The sequence below is a fragment of the Martes martes genome (genome assembly GCF_963455335.1).
Source record: "Martes martes genome assembly, chromosome: 4".
Classification (NCBI taxonomy): domain Eukaryota; kingdom Metazoa; phylum Chordata; class Mammalia; order Carnivora; family Mustelidae; genus Martes; species Martes martes.
In genome coordinates, this window is record NC_137891.1 from 176,396,696 (window position 1) to 176,411,591 (window position 14,896).

Consider the following 14,896-nt stretch of genomic DNA (forward strand, 5'->3'; position numbering starts at 1 on the left):
AATCTCTTTCTTACCCTCTTCTGTCTTCCTTTTCCCTATTGCCCTCTTCTCCAATACCTGTTCTTAGATCCTGGTTCTCCCCAGGGGGTGGAAGAACCTTTCTAAAGAGGTGGGACTTTGGTCCTAGTTGCCTGTTTGCTTGTCTTTTTTTTTTTTCTTTTTTCTTTTCTTTTTCTTTCTTTCTTTTTTTTTTTTTTTGCTGAAATGATCAACAAGATGTCCAATGCAAGTTGTGTTCTGAGAGTGGTTTGGGGTTGTGGATACTTGACTACTTGGAGTGGGCCTGAGATCTCACCAGATTAATTTAGATAGTCCCTGCTTCTAGTCATTAAACATGGGACATTATGGTAAGCTCTTACTGCAACGAACTATGGCCCTCTTCACCCCCATCCCCCTTTTATAATTATTGAAAGAAAAGAAATTTACATGGTTAGAACTGGCGCAAAACCTGACTGAAGAGCTGCATCTCTAAACCAGTTTTTTTGACAGCCCAGCAGAACAGTGCCAATACATTGCACAGACAACTGGAAGAGGAGGAAGGTTTTGGAACAGACTCCCGTTTACAGGTCCTTGGCTGGAAGAGGCTGGATAAAATACTGCATTGTAAGCAATATAACAAACTGTACTTCTTGCAGGCAGTGGTGCCTCTGGCACTCATTATTTTTGACCACATCCATTTATTGGCTGATGAACAAAAATGCTTTGATTGCTTCTTCTCTGGAAGTCTAACCTAGCATGGCAGTTTCTGCCAGGCATCGCGGGGAAAAGAATAACAAATTGGGTGGGTCTTCTTGATTGGGAATTAGCCAGGAGTAATTTGGGGTTTAGATTTTTCTTTATTTTAAACTCGAAGAGGGATATCCCTTTCAGATAAATTTGATATTAAAAGATAAATTTCAAGGCTTTTTTTTCCCTCTTTCCTTTTTATAATTGAATATCAAAGAGGAAATTGTCTGTAGTTGTCAGCCATGTTTCTGTGGTCATAAACTCTTCAGATACTATCCTCTATGCAATTTTTGCCATCTGCTCTGCTAGTGACCATTACCACCCCCATTACTAAAAACCACACATATAACATTCCATTACATATCCCAAAACAAGTGCAAGACTAGCAAACCCTAGACTACTCTTGCTTGTTGTTTTGGGTCCAGTTTTCTTTATTTCATTTGTGTTGGTGCTGGGAGGGTGAAGTTGGGATATGAAATTTGACAGGATTGCATTTTCTTTCTACATCCCAAGTTGCCATAGTTTAGTCTCATCCATCCCACAGCTATCTCAACTGGTGAGGAGAGGTAAGCTGTTGCACTAAGGAAGGGACCCTTCCCTTGGCTTTGTAGAGCAGCTAAAGCTTACTCCATTCTATTTCTGCATTAATGGGCCATTGGCAATTGCACAGTTTAGGCTCTTCTGTTCTTCCCTGGACAGCTGCCTTTGCAATCCAAGTGGCTTCACGTGACACCCCCTCCCTCTTTCAGGTTATCTTTGTGTCCATATTTCTATTTGATGTATAGTATCTTAGTGAAATTCATATTATTGAAAATTTGTTTAAAAGCAAAAAGGTACTGGTTAGCTTCCTATCTGTTCCATTTTTTGGTTATACTGGAACTCCTTAAAAAATAGTTTATTTTTAAATAGCCTCCAGAGTATCTATTAAATGCCTCATTGGAAGGGGGAACAGTTTGGCTTTTGCAGTAACCTGTATCCACTGGTTATATTTTGTGGTTCTAAGTGCCAAAGATGCATCAGTGTTATGTTGGCCATGCCTTGTTGCCAACTGTGCACAGAAGAGTGAGTGAATAGGTGGATGGGTGGCATTAACATTGGATCCAAGTTCACAGAAGGCTGCTTTCCTTAATATCTACAGTCCTCACCATCTAAAAACCCCTTAAAAAATAAAAGGAAGAAATGAATGTTTCTATTTTTAATATGAGCCAGCAGCGACTACAGTTTGTTCTGTTGCTTACAGTTACCCATAGGATTAAGACTGTTGTCATTCCAAGTGGAAAGCTCAATAGCCAATGGTGACTAGTGCAAAATAGACTAGGGTACTTTCCCACTAACTTGTGTTTTTTTTGGTTTGTTTGCTTTTTTGTTTTTGTTTTTGTTTTTTTTTAATATTTGTGTAATTTTATAAGGTACTCCTCTTGCTCATAGAAAGTTCTCTTTTGACTGGAACCTTCCAAATATATGAAGTTGCAACTTTTATTTTAGAGCCTTAGAAATGAGACCTTTCTGTGGAACAGTGATAAGACAGGTACTGCTGTACTCAGGTTAATTTTTTAACGTGGCCCTTCTCTCTCATTTTCTTCAAAAGTGTCATGAAGAAACATCTCACTTCCACCCCCTACTTTCATACCACATGGGTGGTTTTGCCTATTCTTGAAATTTGGTGCCCATAGTAGAGGTATGATCTGTTTTCTTTTCATAATTGGAAAACTGAAAATATAAGACCTCAGTTTCTATGAAGAGAAAAAGTTCACGAAGTAAAGGTGCCCTTATCATCATTCTAAAAAACTCTTTTACAGTAGTTAGCAGATATAATGGCTGACCTAACACACTCTAATCACACAGGTCATCAAGGGCTCATTAATTTATGCTGAAAAACTTCGAATTGTGTTTAAGACACTTTTCATTACTTGAAAAATAGGTGATGATTTAGCTTCTAAGAAGAATTCTTAATAAAGCAGTCTTCAGCCATCTCCTACATTGTGGCATGTGCTCCACTGCAATTTTTTGAAAATTATTTACGTGAAATAACAGCAGTTGGGGAATAACTCCACATCTCTTGCATGTAACTTAAATTCTGAGTATGAGGGATTGGTTCTTAGTTAATCTTCAGTCTGATTCACCTGCAGTGTTGAGTTAATAGAAGGAAGGCTTTCTAGGAAATAACTGAAGACGTATTTTAGTTTCTTAAATGTATTCCATTCAAGTCCTGTGTGGTTTGCGTTCAAAACTGCTTTGTAAATATTTTCTTTTCACTATTAAAGGGGTCGTTAACATTTCAATAGTTAATGTATTAGTAGCCAGTACATGACACTATGTCCCGAATAGTTTTCTCTGTCTTTTTTAGTGAAATCACACTGGAAGTCTAATTAATGGTCTAGTGAAGAATTAGTTGATCTTACAAGTTTAGTATTTAAAATTTTATTAGTAGGAAAGCTTTTTCTTTCATTGTACATTAGGGAAAGTAAGAGAGTGTGTATTACCTGCTTTTAAGCACTCTGTTGGGCTAAGGAGTTATATTTTTTTGTTTTTATTCTCAGTATCAAATAGCAGTAGGTACATATGGACAGTGTTGTGCTGTTGTGTATAAAAACTGAGAGATTTGATTTCTTTCACTGTTTTTTCTTCCTGAGCTTATAATAGTACCACTTTGATTAACCGTTTTAGAGGGTGATGTCCTTTACCAGCTATTTGCTTTGGTATGCCTGATATTAAACTTTACTAGTTAATTGTATTTAAATATATATGTCATAATTTATATATTTAAATATATATTTATATATTATAAATATATTTGTATATTTATAGATATATAAATGATATTTTATTCTTTAAGAAATAAAGGAAGATACTGAATTTCCATTTCACGTGTGAGATACCCCATTAAACTAAAGTGAATTTGAAATCGGTCCTGTTAACATTCTGTATTTCCTGTTGGACATTTTAATTACCTCCTGGCTATTTCTTGTAATATAAAAACTTCTCCATTTCCTCCAGCTGTATCAGTTGCATAAGCACCCTTGACTTTTTCATGTTTGTCTTAATATAATCACTTAGTATTTCAAACCTTCTTTTGCTTTATTTTAGGATTTTTTTTTTTTTAATATTCCTATCATAGAGATACCCTGACGTGCCTAACAGCTTAGCTGTTTCTCTCCCAGCTGATAAATGGGAAACTATAGCTGGAGTGGTGTTAACCTGTTGAATCTTAGTACCTGTCTGTCACTGTCCTGCAGCAAAGCTTTGATTGTTTGTGTTTTGTTTTGTTTTTTTTTTTTCTTGTGGGTTTTTTTCTTTTGGCATATTGTGTGACATTTTGGTTTTTGTTGTGGTGTTTCTGACTCTTTGTGCCTTTCCTTTTGTGTTTGTTTTCCCTCCTTTTCTCAGTTTGCAGCGGGGCCTCGACCTGCCCATCACCAGGTACTGTACCCTTGCCCCTTCACTATCACCTTTAACTAATAGGTGGGGGCTTTAGTAGCTGCTGACCCTTAGAATGCTGCCATTCCAGGGAACCACCCAACCTGTACTCTTTAAGAGTAGCTCCAGTCTCCTGTGATTCTGTTCTTTTTGCCCTTCACTAATTTCATGGCATTTTGTTATTAACGAACACATTCCCTTCTGTTAATGGCACAATTTAAGAATAATAAAGTGATTTTTTTCCCCAAAACAATAATTGCTCTCAATTTAGGGAACACTGAAAAATTTCAGATATGGTGAGCCCTCACAGATTTTGTGGTTATATGTATTGTTTAAATTTGACTGGAACAGGCAACATTCTAAGGGTTTTCTGTTAACATTCTGATGTAACTTGTATTGATGTGTATAAAATAGCATTAGTATTTCTAAAACCATTTAATCTCAGTTACTAACTTAGATCTAATATCAAATTAACAGTAATACATAGTCATTTGTTTCATAGAATTATTCTCAGGATACGTAGAAAATAAATACATTATTTAATTTTAATATTTGTAGCCAGTTGGTTCTTTTTAAATGAAGTAATTATATAAATTAAAATTCAAAAATGTATATGCTGGCACTAATTTATTTAGCAGGAATATACTAGAGGAGGTGGTTTGGGATAAAGAAAAACCTTGCAGGGTTTTTCCCTCCAAATAGCTTCTTACAGAGTGTCCTGAAACATTTTCTCTTGCGACGGTAGAGAGGGCCTAGGCCTTACAGATCTGGGTTCATATTACCAGGTTTACTGTGCAACAGCTGGGTTAAACAGATCTTTTTCTGAGCCTCAGTTCCCTCATATGGAAAACGGGAATAAATGCCCTCCATTTTAGAGATAAGATTCCTTAGGCATCTGACACATAGTAAACAGCAATAAGTGGTAGCTGTTTTTTGATACTGTTATGCAGCCTAGCATGGTTTGATAAAATGAAAGAAGTGTTACCCATTGTTTACCTGTGTTAATCATAGTTAGAATTCTTATTATTGAGTAAATGGACATGGTGTAATTGCAGGATTTCATTGTCTACCAGTGATATAAGGCTCTATTTCTCAAAATAAAGTCTTCAATTTAGATGATGTAAAACCAAGCAAATTCTGAGGTGCTAAGGACACTTTGCATATATGGTTATGTGAAGTGGATGGCAATTCTTTGGGTTAGATGAAGAAATAAAATTCGGGTATTTTTTAGTATCAACAGACAGTGTTGTTAAAGTACTTTAAGAGCTTGCAGTGTGATGTCAACTAGACCTAGGTTTGAGTCTTCTAACTGAGTGGTTTTGGGCAATTTATTCATTGGTCTCAGCCTTAGTTTTCTCATCTGTAAAATGGGGACAATACTGGTACCCATCTTAGGACTGATATGAAGAGTAAATGAGATAATGGAAGGACAGTGATTAACACTGTTTGGCATATACTACAATTCTAGATTGATTACCAATAATTGAAAAGAAGATAAGCCCATAGGTAAAAAAGTTGATTATAAATTTTATAAAATATTTCATCAACAGTCATGGAGGCAAGGCTTAAATTTTAGTCAGGGATCAAGCCAGAGAGCTACTCCTAACAGAGAAACCTGGGAGATCTCTGCTCCAGAAGCAGTGTAGAAAAAAACTACTGATTAAGAAAAACTATTTCTAAGCTCCTTCATATAAGGCTGAGTGTTTCTATAATTTCTATTCAATTGCATTGGTCCTCAAATAGGGATGTTGTAGTTAAGCCTTTATAAAAAAGTCTACTTTGGGAAAATTTGTTTTCTGAACTTTCTCCTGAGCCTAAAGTCTCGTGATACTCTTTGTCTTCTTTAATTCCAAAAACCAAGGAAAACTTAAAGGAGTCTTGGTGAGAAAAGGTTGATTTCATTTCTGAAATGATTTTCATGTGTCATATGACTCAAGAAAGTTTTGGCAGATTGGTTCTTTATTTAGCTATGGGATGATGCTTGTGAAGTTATGGCATGTTTCAACCATTAGCAGAGTAGAACTCTCTATGTGTATATACTTACTATTTATTCATTAGCAAGGAAAATAATTACATTTTGACACAAGTTCTTGAAAATCGATTCTTGAGATGGATCATAAATCCAGAGTGTTACTTTTGGATACAAAAACTTCAGAGAGCTGGCTGCTTTTTACTCTGGCATTCCTCCTTTCTAAATAGCAGTTAAATTTTTTTCATAACACCAGAGAGAATTGAGTTAAGGAAACCTATAACTTTGGTGGAGCCAGCGGTAGGAATTAGTCCCCTTGGAAGACTAGGAGAGGGAGGGCCGGGAGTTGAAGTGACACTGCTGAGCGGGAGCTAGCTGAAGCCGTGGTGCGGCGGAGAGCGAATTGTTAGGAAGAACTTGCTCTGCTTTATCCATGGCTGTACAGTCCAGTTTGGTTTGTTCCAGTATGGAATAAGTATTGGTATTTTGGGTGGGATAACCAGTTATGAAATCCTTCCCTGTAAATTGCAGTTCATTTAGCAACCTTAGGACTCTAAATGCCAGTAGAATTCCCCCAGTGACAATTAAAAAACAAAACAAAACAAAAAACACCTTCACATATTTCCAAATAACCCCCATGGAGATGATACTATTTCCCATTTGAGAATTAATGGTTGACGTTTGTATTTAAAACAGTCTTCTCCTCAAATCTAAAGTCATGTAGCGGGGCTCCTTGGGTGGCTTAGTTGGTTAAGTGTCCCACTCTTGGTTTTTGGCTGAGGTTGTGATCTCAGGGTTGTGAGACCGAGCCCCATGTCAGGTTCCATTGGTGGGCATGGAGCCTGCTTGAGATTCTTTCCCTCTCCCTGTGCTCCTCCTCGCATCCCCATCCGATGTCTCAAAAGAAAACGGAAGGAAGAAAGGAAGGAAGGAAGGAAAAGAAAAAGAAAGTCAGTCAGGTAGAGGTTCATAGAGAAGGAGATGCTCATAAGACAAAACAGTACATAGAAACTTATATAATGAGAGCAAATGGTAAAAAACATTGAGTGGTACACAGAGAATATATTTTTAAAGGGTAAAACATCTGTGTACTAGGTTATTTTTGGTTTGTTGTGAATTGAAGGCACAAATGATTTTTTTCATCTATAATTGTTTCCTTTGGCCAGAAAGAATTAAATCAGGGGTTAGAATTAGCTTTGAATAGTTAGACTTAGTGAATAGATTTCTTATTTCTCCTTTATTGAATTGTTCATCAGTGGCTGCCTTTCTGACCACATATCCTTTCATGCTTTGATCTTTTTTTTTTTTTTAAACACAGTAATTTGATGCTGGATGATGGTTCCTGTGATTGTTGTTTCTAAAGTCCAACTGTAAATACGTTAAGTTTTTGTGACTGCTTAGTAACCATTGGTTCTATAAACATTACAAAGAATAAATATACTGTTATTTAGATAAGCTAATTGGAGGTAATTGCTTGTGAAATGAAAACACAATTGTCCAGTTTAGTAATATAGAACCTATGTGTATATATTTTTTTTCTTCTTTGTAAAATGAAGTTAACTGAATTGAAATGAAACAACGTTCTGGATAGTGATATTTTTAGTTGAATAGGATCAAGAAACTGTTACAGAATGTATTTCTTGGAACTACTTTTAGGTAGAGTATCTTTATGTGTGGCCAGCTAGAGCTCTTACTGAGTCCCTCAAGTCAGGGATACCATGCTCCAGTTAGAATTATGTCAGCCGTGTCTTCTTCCAGTACCATTAGTTTTTTAGTTTTAGGCTTTTACAGGAATTCTTTCAGATTAATTAATTAGGATGTTCCATTCTTTTTGCATTTTGTAGCCTGAAGAGAGCTTTAGATTAGACTAACAATTTTCTTACAAGGTAAAAGAAGAAGTACTAAGTAATTTTATATGCAGACACCCATGGCTTTAGAAATATGGCAACTATTTTTACTCTGATGTTTGAAAATCCCAAGGTAATTAGAAACAGAAAGAACAGAACGTACACTCATAAGTAAAGCAAGTCACTTGGTATAATGTAGATTCTGGCTTGTGTTATTAATTTCATGTTTAGTTGTTGAAATTTGTGTAGTTGTGGTTTAAAGTTACTTGTGTTCCTGTCCTTATTTTACTTTTGGGTTTCACAACAGAGATCAAGTGTTGGTTATATTCTATGGCTGAGTAGTCTGCATTTTGAGAAAGACCAGGGAATTGGTATTTAAAAGTGTTCATAGAACAAAAATATTTTGCAGTGTGTTGATACATGATTTTAGTTCCCATAATATTGACAAATGTTGAATAGTGTGCCATATTCGAAGTAATTGGATTTAGTGTAAACAAATAAAGCTTGATAAAGCTTAACAGTATTTCACATCAAAGAAATATGTTACCTAGTGGCAAACAACAGTGAAACTGTGCATGTTTTCCTGTTGTAGTTTTGTTCTTTTTGCTAAAAGATTAAAAGAAAAGAAAACAACTGGCTTATTTTTGTTTTTTAAATTTTTTTCATTATGACCCTTCAAGGTTTTTGTGTTGTTACATTTGAAGTCTTAGTTTCTGTTAGAGAAATATTTGTATTGCTCTAGGCAGTTTCTTAGATTTGGAAAATAAAATAAATGTAAGCTTAGAGGTTTGCCTCTGGAGTCAGACTTGGCATATCAGAGTCTAATGGATATTACTTGGAAATAAGATCAAGAATTTATGCAGCCTTATGACCAGTCCTCTTAGATTTTTCAGAGCTTATGTAAGTCAGTCATGGGCAGTTTATCTAGTGCCTTAATCACCAAAGAGTTGTAGGGTTAGGGCAGAGATAGTAAAGAAAAATATAGGTTGGGAGTTGGCATAACTGGAAATCTTAGCTTCGCTACAAACTAACTTCGAGCCTCAGATTTCTTATCTTGGGAAATGGATAAAGTATGCTCATAAGTGATAAAATATTGAAGTGTTACAACAACTGCACCTATTTCCTAAGGGGATTATGAGGATCAGAGTACCTGCCTGTCAGAGTCCCTGGCATATAGTAGATTCTGGGTAAATGTCAATTTTCTTTAACAGTGACATAACCTGCCTATCTTTCCCTCCTTTCTCAGCCTGTTTTTACCTGTGAGCAAAGTATTCTACAAGGATGCTCATTTTTCAGAGTCTGCAGCATGAACAGACAGAACACCTGTCCCTGAACAGAATCCTGGGGGTTTTTTCCTTCCATCTGACATAATCCTCTATGGCACTACTATCTAGTAGAACTTTTGTAATGGTGGTGAAAATGTTAATGTGTCTGTGTTGTTCATGACACATGTTTCCACATATGGCTATTGAGCACTGAAAATGTGCAGTGCAACTGAAGAACGAATCTTTCATTATAAGTCATCAAATATGGCGAGTGGCTGTTGTATTGGACAGCTCAGCTCTAGAGCTTACATCTTCTAATTCTTTTTTTTTTTTTTAATTTTTTTATTTTAATAAACATATAATGTATTTTTATCCCCAGGGGTACAGGTCTGTGAATCGTCTGGTTTACACATTTCACAGCACTCATCATAGCCCATACCCTCCCCAATGTCCATTTCCCCACCACCCTCTCCCGTCCCCCTTCCCCCCGCAACCCTCAGTCTGTTTCTTGAGATTGAGTCTTTTATGGTTTGTCTCCCTCCCAATCCCATCTTTTCATTTTTTCTTTTCCTACCTCCCCCCAAACCCCCCCACCTTGCATCTCCACTTCCTCATATCAAAGAGATCATATGATAGTTATATTTCTCCGATTGACTTATTTCGCTAAGCATGATACCCTCTAGTTCCATCCACGTCGTCGCAAATGGCAAGATTTCATGTCTTTTGATGGCTGCATAGTATTCCATTGTGTATATATACCACATCTTCTTTATCCATTCATCTGTTGATGGACATCTAGGCGCTTTCCACAGTTTGGCTATTGTGGACATTGCTGCTATAAACATTCGGGTGCACGTGCCCCTTCGGAGCACCACGTTTGTATCTTTAGGATATATACCCAGGAGTGCAATTGCTGGGTCGTAGGGTAGCTCTATTTTCAGTTTTTTGAGGAACCTCCACACTGTTTTCCAGAGTGGTTGCACCAGCTTGCATTCCCACCAAGAGTGTAGGAGGGTTCCCCTCTCTCCGCATCCTCGCCAGCATCTGTCATTTCTTGACTTGTTAATTTTAGCCATTCTGACTGGTGTGAGGTGGTATCTCATTGTGGTTTTGATTTGTATTTCCCTGATGCCGAGTGATGTGGAGCATTTTTTCATGTGTCTGTTGGCCATCTGGATGTCTTCCTTGCAGAAATGTCTGTTCATGTCCTCTGCCCATTTCTTGACTGGATTATTTGTTCTTTGGGTATTGAGTTTGATAAGCTCTTTATAGATTTTGGATACGAGCCCTTTATCTGATATGTCGTTTGTAAATATCTTCTCCCATTCTGTCAGTTGTCTTTTGGTTTTGTTAACTGTTTCCTTTGCTGTGCAAAAGCTTTTGATCTTGATGAAATCCCAATAGTTCATTTTTGCCCTTGCTTCTGTTGCCTTTGGCGATGTTCCTAGGAAGAAGTTGCTGCGGTGGAGGTCAAAGAGGTTGCTGCCTGCATTCTCCTCAAGGATTTTGATAGATTCCTTTCGCACATTGAGGTCCTTCATCCACTTTGAGTCTATTTTCGTGTGTGATGTAAGGAAATAGTCCAATTTCATTTTTCTGCATGTGGCTGTCCAATTTTCCCAGCACCATTTGTTGAAGAGGCTGTCTTTTTTCCATTGGATATTCTTTCCTGCTTTGTCGAAGATTAGTTGACCATAGAGTTGAGGGTCTATTTCTGGGCTCTCTATTCTGTTCCATTGGTCTATATGTCTGTTTTTGTGCCAGTACCATACTGTCTTGATGATGACAGCTTTGTAATAGAGCTTGAAGTCTGGAATTGTGATACCACCGACTTTGGCTTTCTTTTTCAATATTCCTTTGGCTATTTACATCTTCTAATTCTTAATGAAACAAATTATGTGATATTGGCCACATGCAGGGAAGGTACAGAAAGAATTTAGAATATAATAGCCTTCGTTATAAATTGGTGTAAGTCAGCAGAGTATCTGGTTGATACTTGAATGATATCCCATTACATGGACTCTTCACTGTTTATTCCCTTACAACTTGTGAGAAAATTATAACACTGTTATTTTTCTCAAAAGTACTTTAGAATTTTTGAAGATATTAACCTAAAAAATTCATAATTGCAAATCTTACTGTACCTCTAGGAGGCTGAACTATATATTGCAGAAAGCTAGGGATTTCAGAAGCATATTTTTGATATAGCTTTTATTGCTTTGCAAAGTAATAATTATTCTGTAGTTTTTTCCACATAGGAAGAACTAATGTTATTGAATATGATTTTTCGAGTTGCTGAAAATGAATAGGTAGCTTTCAGAGAATATCAAATTATTATGTAGTTTTTTAGAGACATCCTTGTCTTTTGATGATTTTAGAAAGAGTGAAGTCATGAAAAGTGATAGAATTACCAACATATTCAAAAAACATTTATTCCTAATGTTATTGGCAAGGAAACTTTAGGTAATGGTATAATTATCACATCTATAGAAGGATTTTCCAAGGGGTAACATTTTCCTTCTGGTTTCTAGAATGTTACAGTGAAAGTTAGCTATCATGAGTACTCTAAATTCAGCCTCTGTTAGAAATGTATCCAAGCCCTTTGGAAAAGTTGCACAAAGTACCACCTCAAATGAGAGCTGATTCTTTGCCTTGCCATTCTCCTGGCATACTAGTGGACCATTGAAGGATAAAAGACTTAAAACAGATTGAAATCAAGTTTGGGGATGATACTTATGTTGTACATGATTCCTCCTTTCTCTACCTAGCCTTTTCTGGCATTTTCATCAGTGACTTGGATTAATGACATGCCTGTCAAATTTGCTGATGGTTATGTGGTTTTGACCTTGTATTATACATTTGGAATCCAGAAGTATCTGTACAGTCTGAAATGATGGGTTGAAATTAGCCAAATACATTTTCAAAGAAACAACATACACAATTCCCTATCTGAATTTCATTACACAGCTCTAAGAGTATACACAGAAGTGAAGAACATGACTTGTTGCCAGGTTATATATAAAGAAGACGTAAGGGTTTTATGAGATTGTAACTCAGTACCAGTCAGTAGTAAAATGTGGTTGACAAAACAGCTCCTGTTATTCTTGGTTTTATCAATGGAAATACAGTCAGCCAGAATAAGAGAGAGATGTTGCTGTTTCATTTAGCAACAGATAAATTTATTGAGTGAGGCCAGGTACATTCTAGGGAGACACCACCTGGGTATTTGTGTGGTTCTCTATTTAGTGAGACTTTTAACTGTGGGACCATATTGAGAGAAGACTGAAGAGGGAATTTAATATGTTGGTTGGAGGGACAGGGCATGGAGGGTAGTAATTGGCTTTGAACAAAAAATAGACATTGGTGTGAAGGTTGGCAGTGATGGATGTCTCCACATAACTTAGAGATTTATCACTTCTGTGGAAGAAGGATTTGACTTTGATGTGATTTTAGGAATATTTATTGGACCAGAGGGAAAATGATACAGAGAGAAAAATTGGGAGCCAGTAGACAGAAAGTCAGAACTCCATTTAATAATGAAATGGACTGTGTCTTTGGTTGCTCAAGTGTCGTAACCTGAAGGGCATGTCAAATAAGAGATTTAAATTTTAGGTATGTGGTTAGACTAAATGGCTTGTACTGTCCTTCCATCTAGCATCCCAGAGAGTTTGATTAGTGGAGAGGAAAAGGGATTCAGAAGCATTGCAGCAGTTTGGGAAGGCCCATTCACATTCACATGTAGTTTGCTGCCATGCCCACCCACAGATTTTTAATTTCTTGTACCACTATTAAATCTAATTCTAAATTTACAATTGAATGGTTAGGAGAGAGTACATTAATTTTTTATTTCTCTTTTTCTTTCTTTTATTTATTTCTTTAGTACATTCTCTTTTTATTTCTTTGCCTTTCCAGCCATTATACCTTTTTTAATCCTATAGATAGTAGAATCTCCTGTATGGGGGAAGGGGAAAGGGAGAATGAGGAAGGGAGGGAACTTCTTAAGGGTGAAAAATAAGCTCCAGACAGCCTGTCCTTATAAAATTCTTGTGCAGTGAGTTTGAGTAAAAGGTCTGTTAAATGTTGTACCGAGGAAGTAAAAGCGTATGAACAGGTATCAGTTACTTTAAGGGAGATAGAGAATTAGAGTGTTGTAGGTAGAAGAAGTTTATTTTCCTGTATAATAAGCATGAATTTTGTGAAGTAATTGCTGTTACCAGGAATGTTAAAATTGAGGGATATGCTACCCATTAGTGCAGTTGGATAAAAGTCTCACCACATACCTTGAGCCTTAGAAAAAATATCTTTTGACTGTCAACAGTTGTTTGAAAATATGAGGGGTGTTCCATTTCATGAGAGGAGAGTGTGTAACAGTTAAAGTTTATACACCTAAATCTGACTGTGTTTAAATTATGGTGGGAGACCTTTAGAAAGTTACTTAATCTCCCTGTCCCTCAATTTCTCCATATATCTAATGGAGGTGTTAATAATACTACCTGCCTTAGAGGTTTGTTGTAAGAATAATTTACTATATATGGAAAATAATTGGAGTAGTACATGGTAGCTAGTAAGTGCTATATCAAGCTTCAGTGTTAGTTAATGTGCATATGTGAATACACTTTCCTACACTGCTTCAAAGCTGAAGTCTTAGTTTATTAAAAATATTGCATGTCCACATAACCATAAATTTTGTGTTTTTTTGGGTTCAGCTGTATGTTAATATTAGCACCATCATCAGAAACACTTGTTTATTTCTTTTTTAAAACCACTGAAGAAAACAGGCTTCTGAATCCTCCTTGAATAAGCTGTATTCTCAACTGTCGTAATCAGGGCATTAAAAACTCCAGCAGAGGAGTTGGAAACTAGTGCCAGGAGAAGGACTCACATACAGTAAACTGTTAGAATTATGGAGAAACTTTGCCCATATCTGCTTTTCTTGCTCTGCACAAGTTAGTAACACCATGCCTCTTCGGTGCACCAGGCAGTAAATACTCTTAACATAAATATTCTTACAAAATTTGGTGATAATATAACTACAGTGGATCATCATCTGTTGTGTTTGATACTCTTTGTCTTGGCTGCCCTCTAGAGTTGGTGGAAGAGGATCTTACAGGAGTAAGATTTCTGTCCACTGCATCCAGCATGGAGTAATGCTCATTAAGTTGAGCAGATGAATGACTGTCCTCTCTTTGAGGCCTGTAACAGTTTAGTGGCTCCTGTCATATTAACCAAGTTATAAAAATGCTTAAGTTCATTCGTGAAGTGTGTTTACAGCTCACATGCATTGATGAATAATAGATTCTGTCTGCTGTGTAATTAAGAGAGGTGAAGTGTAGGATGGAAAGTTTACTGGTTCATGTTCTTGGTTGCAGCCAACAGAATTCTTGGGTCTGTCACCAAAACTGTGTCAGTGGAGATAACAGCAAGACTATCGTTGTTGGTGTGGTCCAGCCCAGATTCCTATTATCAGCTTTGCTTCTTGTACTTTCTTTTCATCTTCATCAACTACTCTTTATGGCCTTCCCCATCTGGTTCCCTCATCCACTCCATTCTCCTGCTGTACTGTCTATTGCTTTTCTGTGACTTAACTCTTTTTAGGGCTTTCTTTGTCCTGGGTTATGAAGGCCGAATGAGGATGAGCCTTGGACGTTGGATCCTAATTCTTCCAAACAACA

At 36.7% G+C, this 14,896-nt stretch overlaps 1 protein-coding gene across 21 annotated transcripts in view; it reads left to right on the plus strand.

The window, feature by feature from the left end:
* Positions 1-14,896, plus strand: part of EIF4G3 (eukaryotic translation initiation factor 4 gamma 3) — a 343,452-nt gene that overhangs the window by 176,057 nt on the left and 152,499 nt on the right. For 6 of the 21 annotated variants that reach the window (XM_080801938.1, XM_080801927.1, XM_080801924.1 and 3 more), the window contains exons 5-6: positions 490-603; positions 4,114-4,146. The exons of 5 other annotated variants lie outside the window; for them this stretch is intronic. In XM_080801938.1, the coding sequence (XP_080658064.1) occupies positions 490-603; positions 4,114-4,146 (147 nt within the window). The remainder of the gene's footprint in view (positions 1-489; positions 604-4,113; positions 4,147-14,896) is intronic. 10 more of the 21 variants (XM_080801934.1, XM_080801940.1, XM_080801929.1 and 7 more) reach the window with 2 other exon arrangements.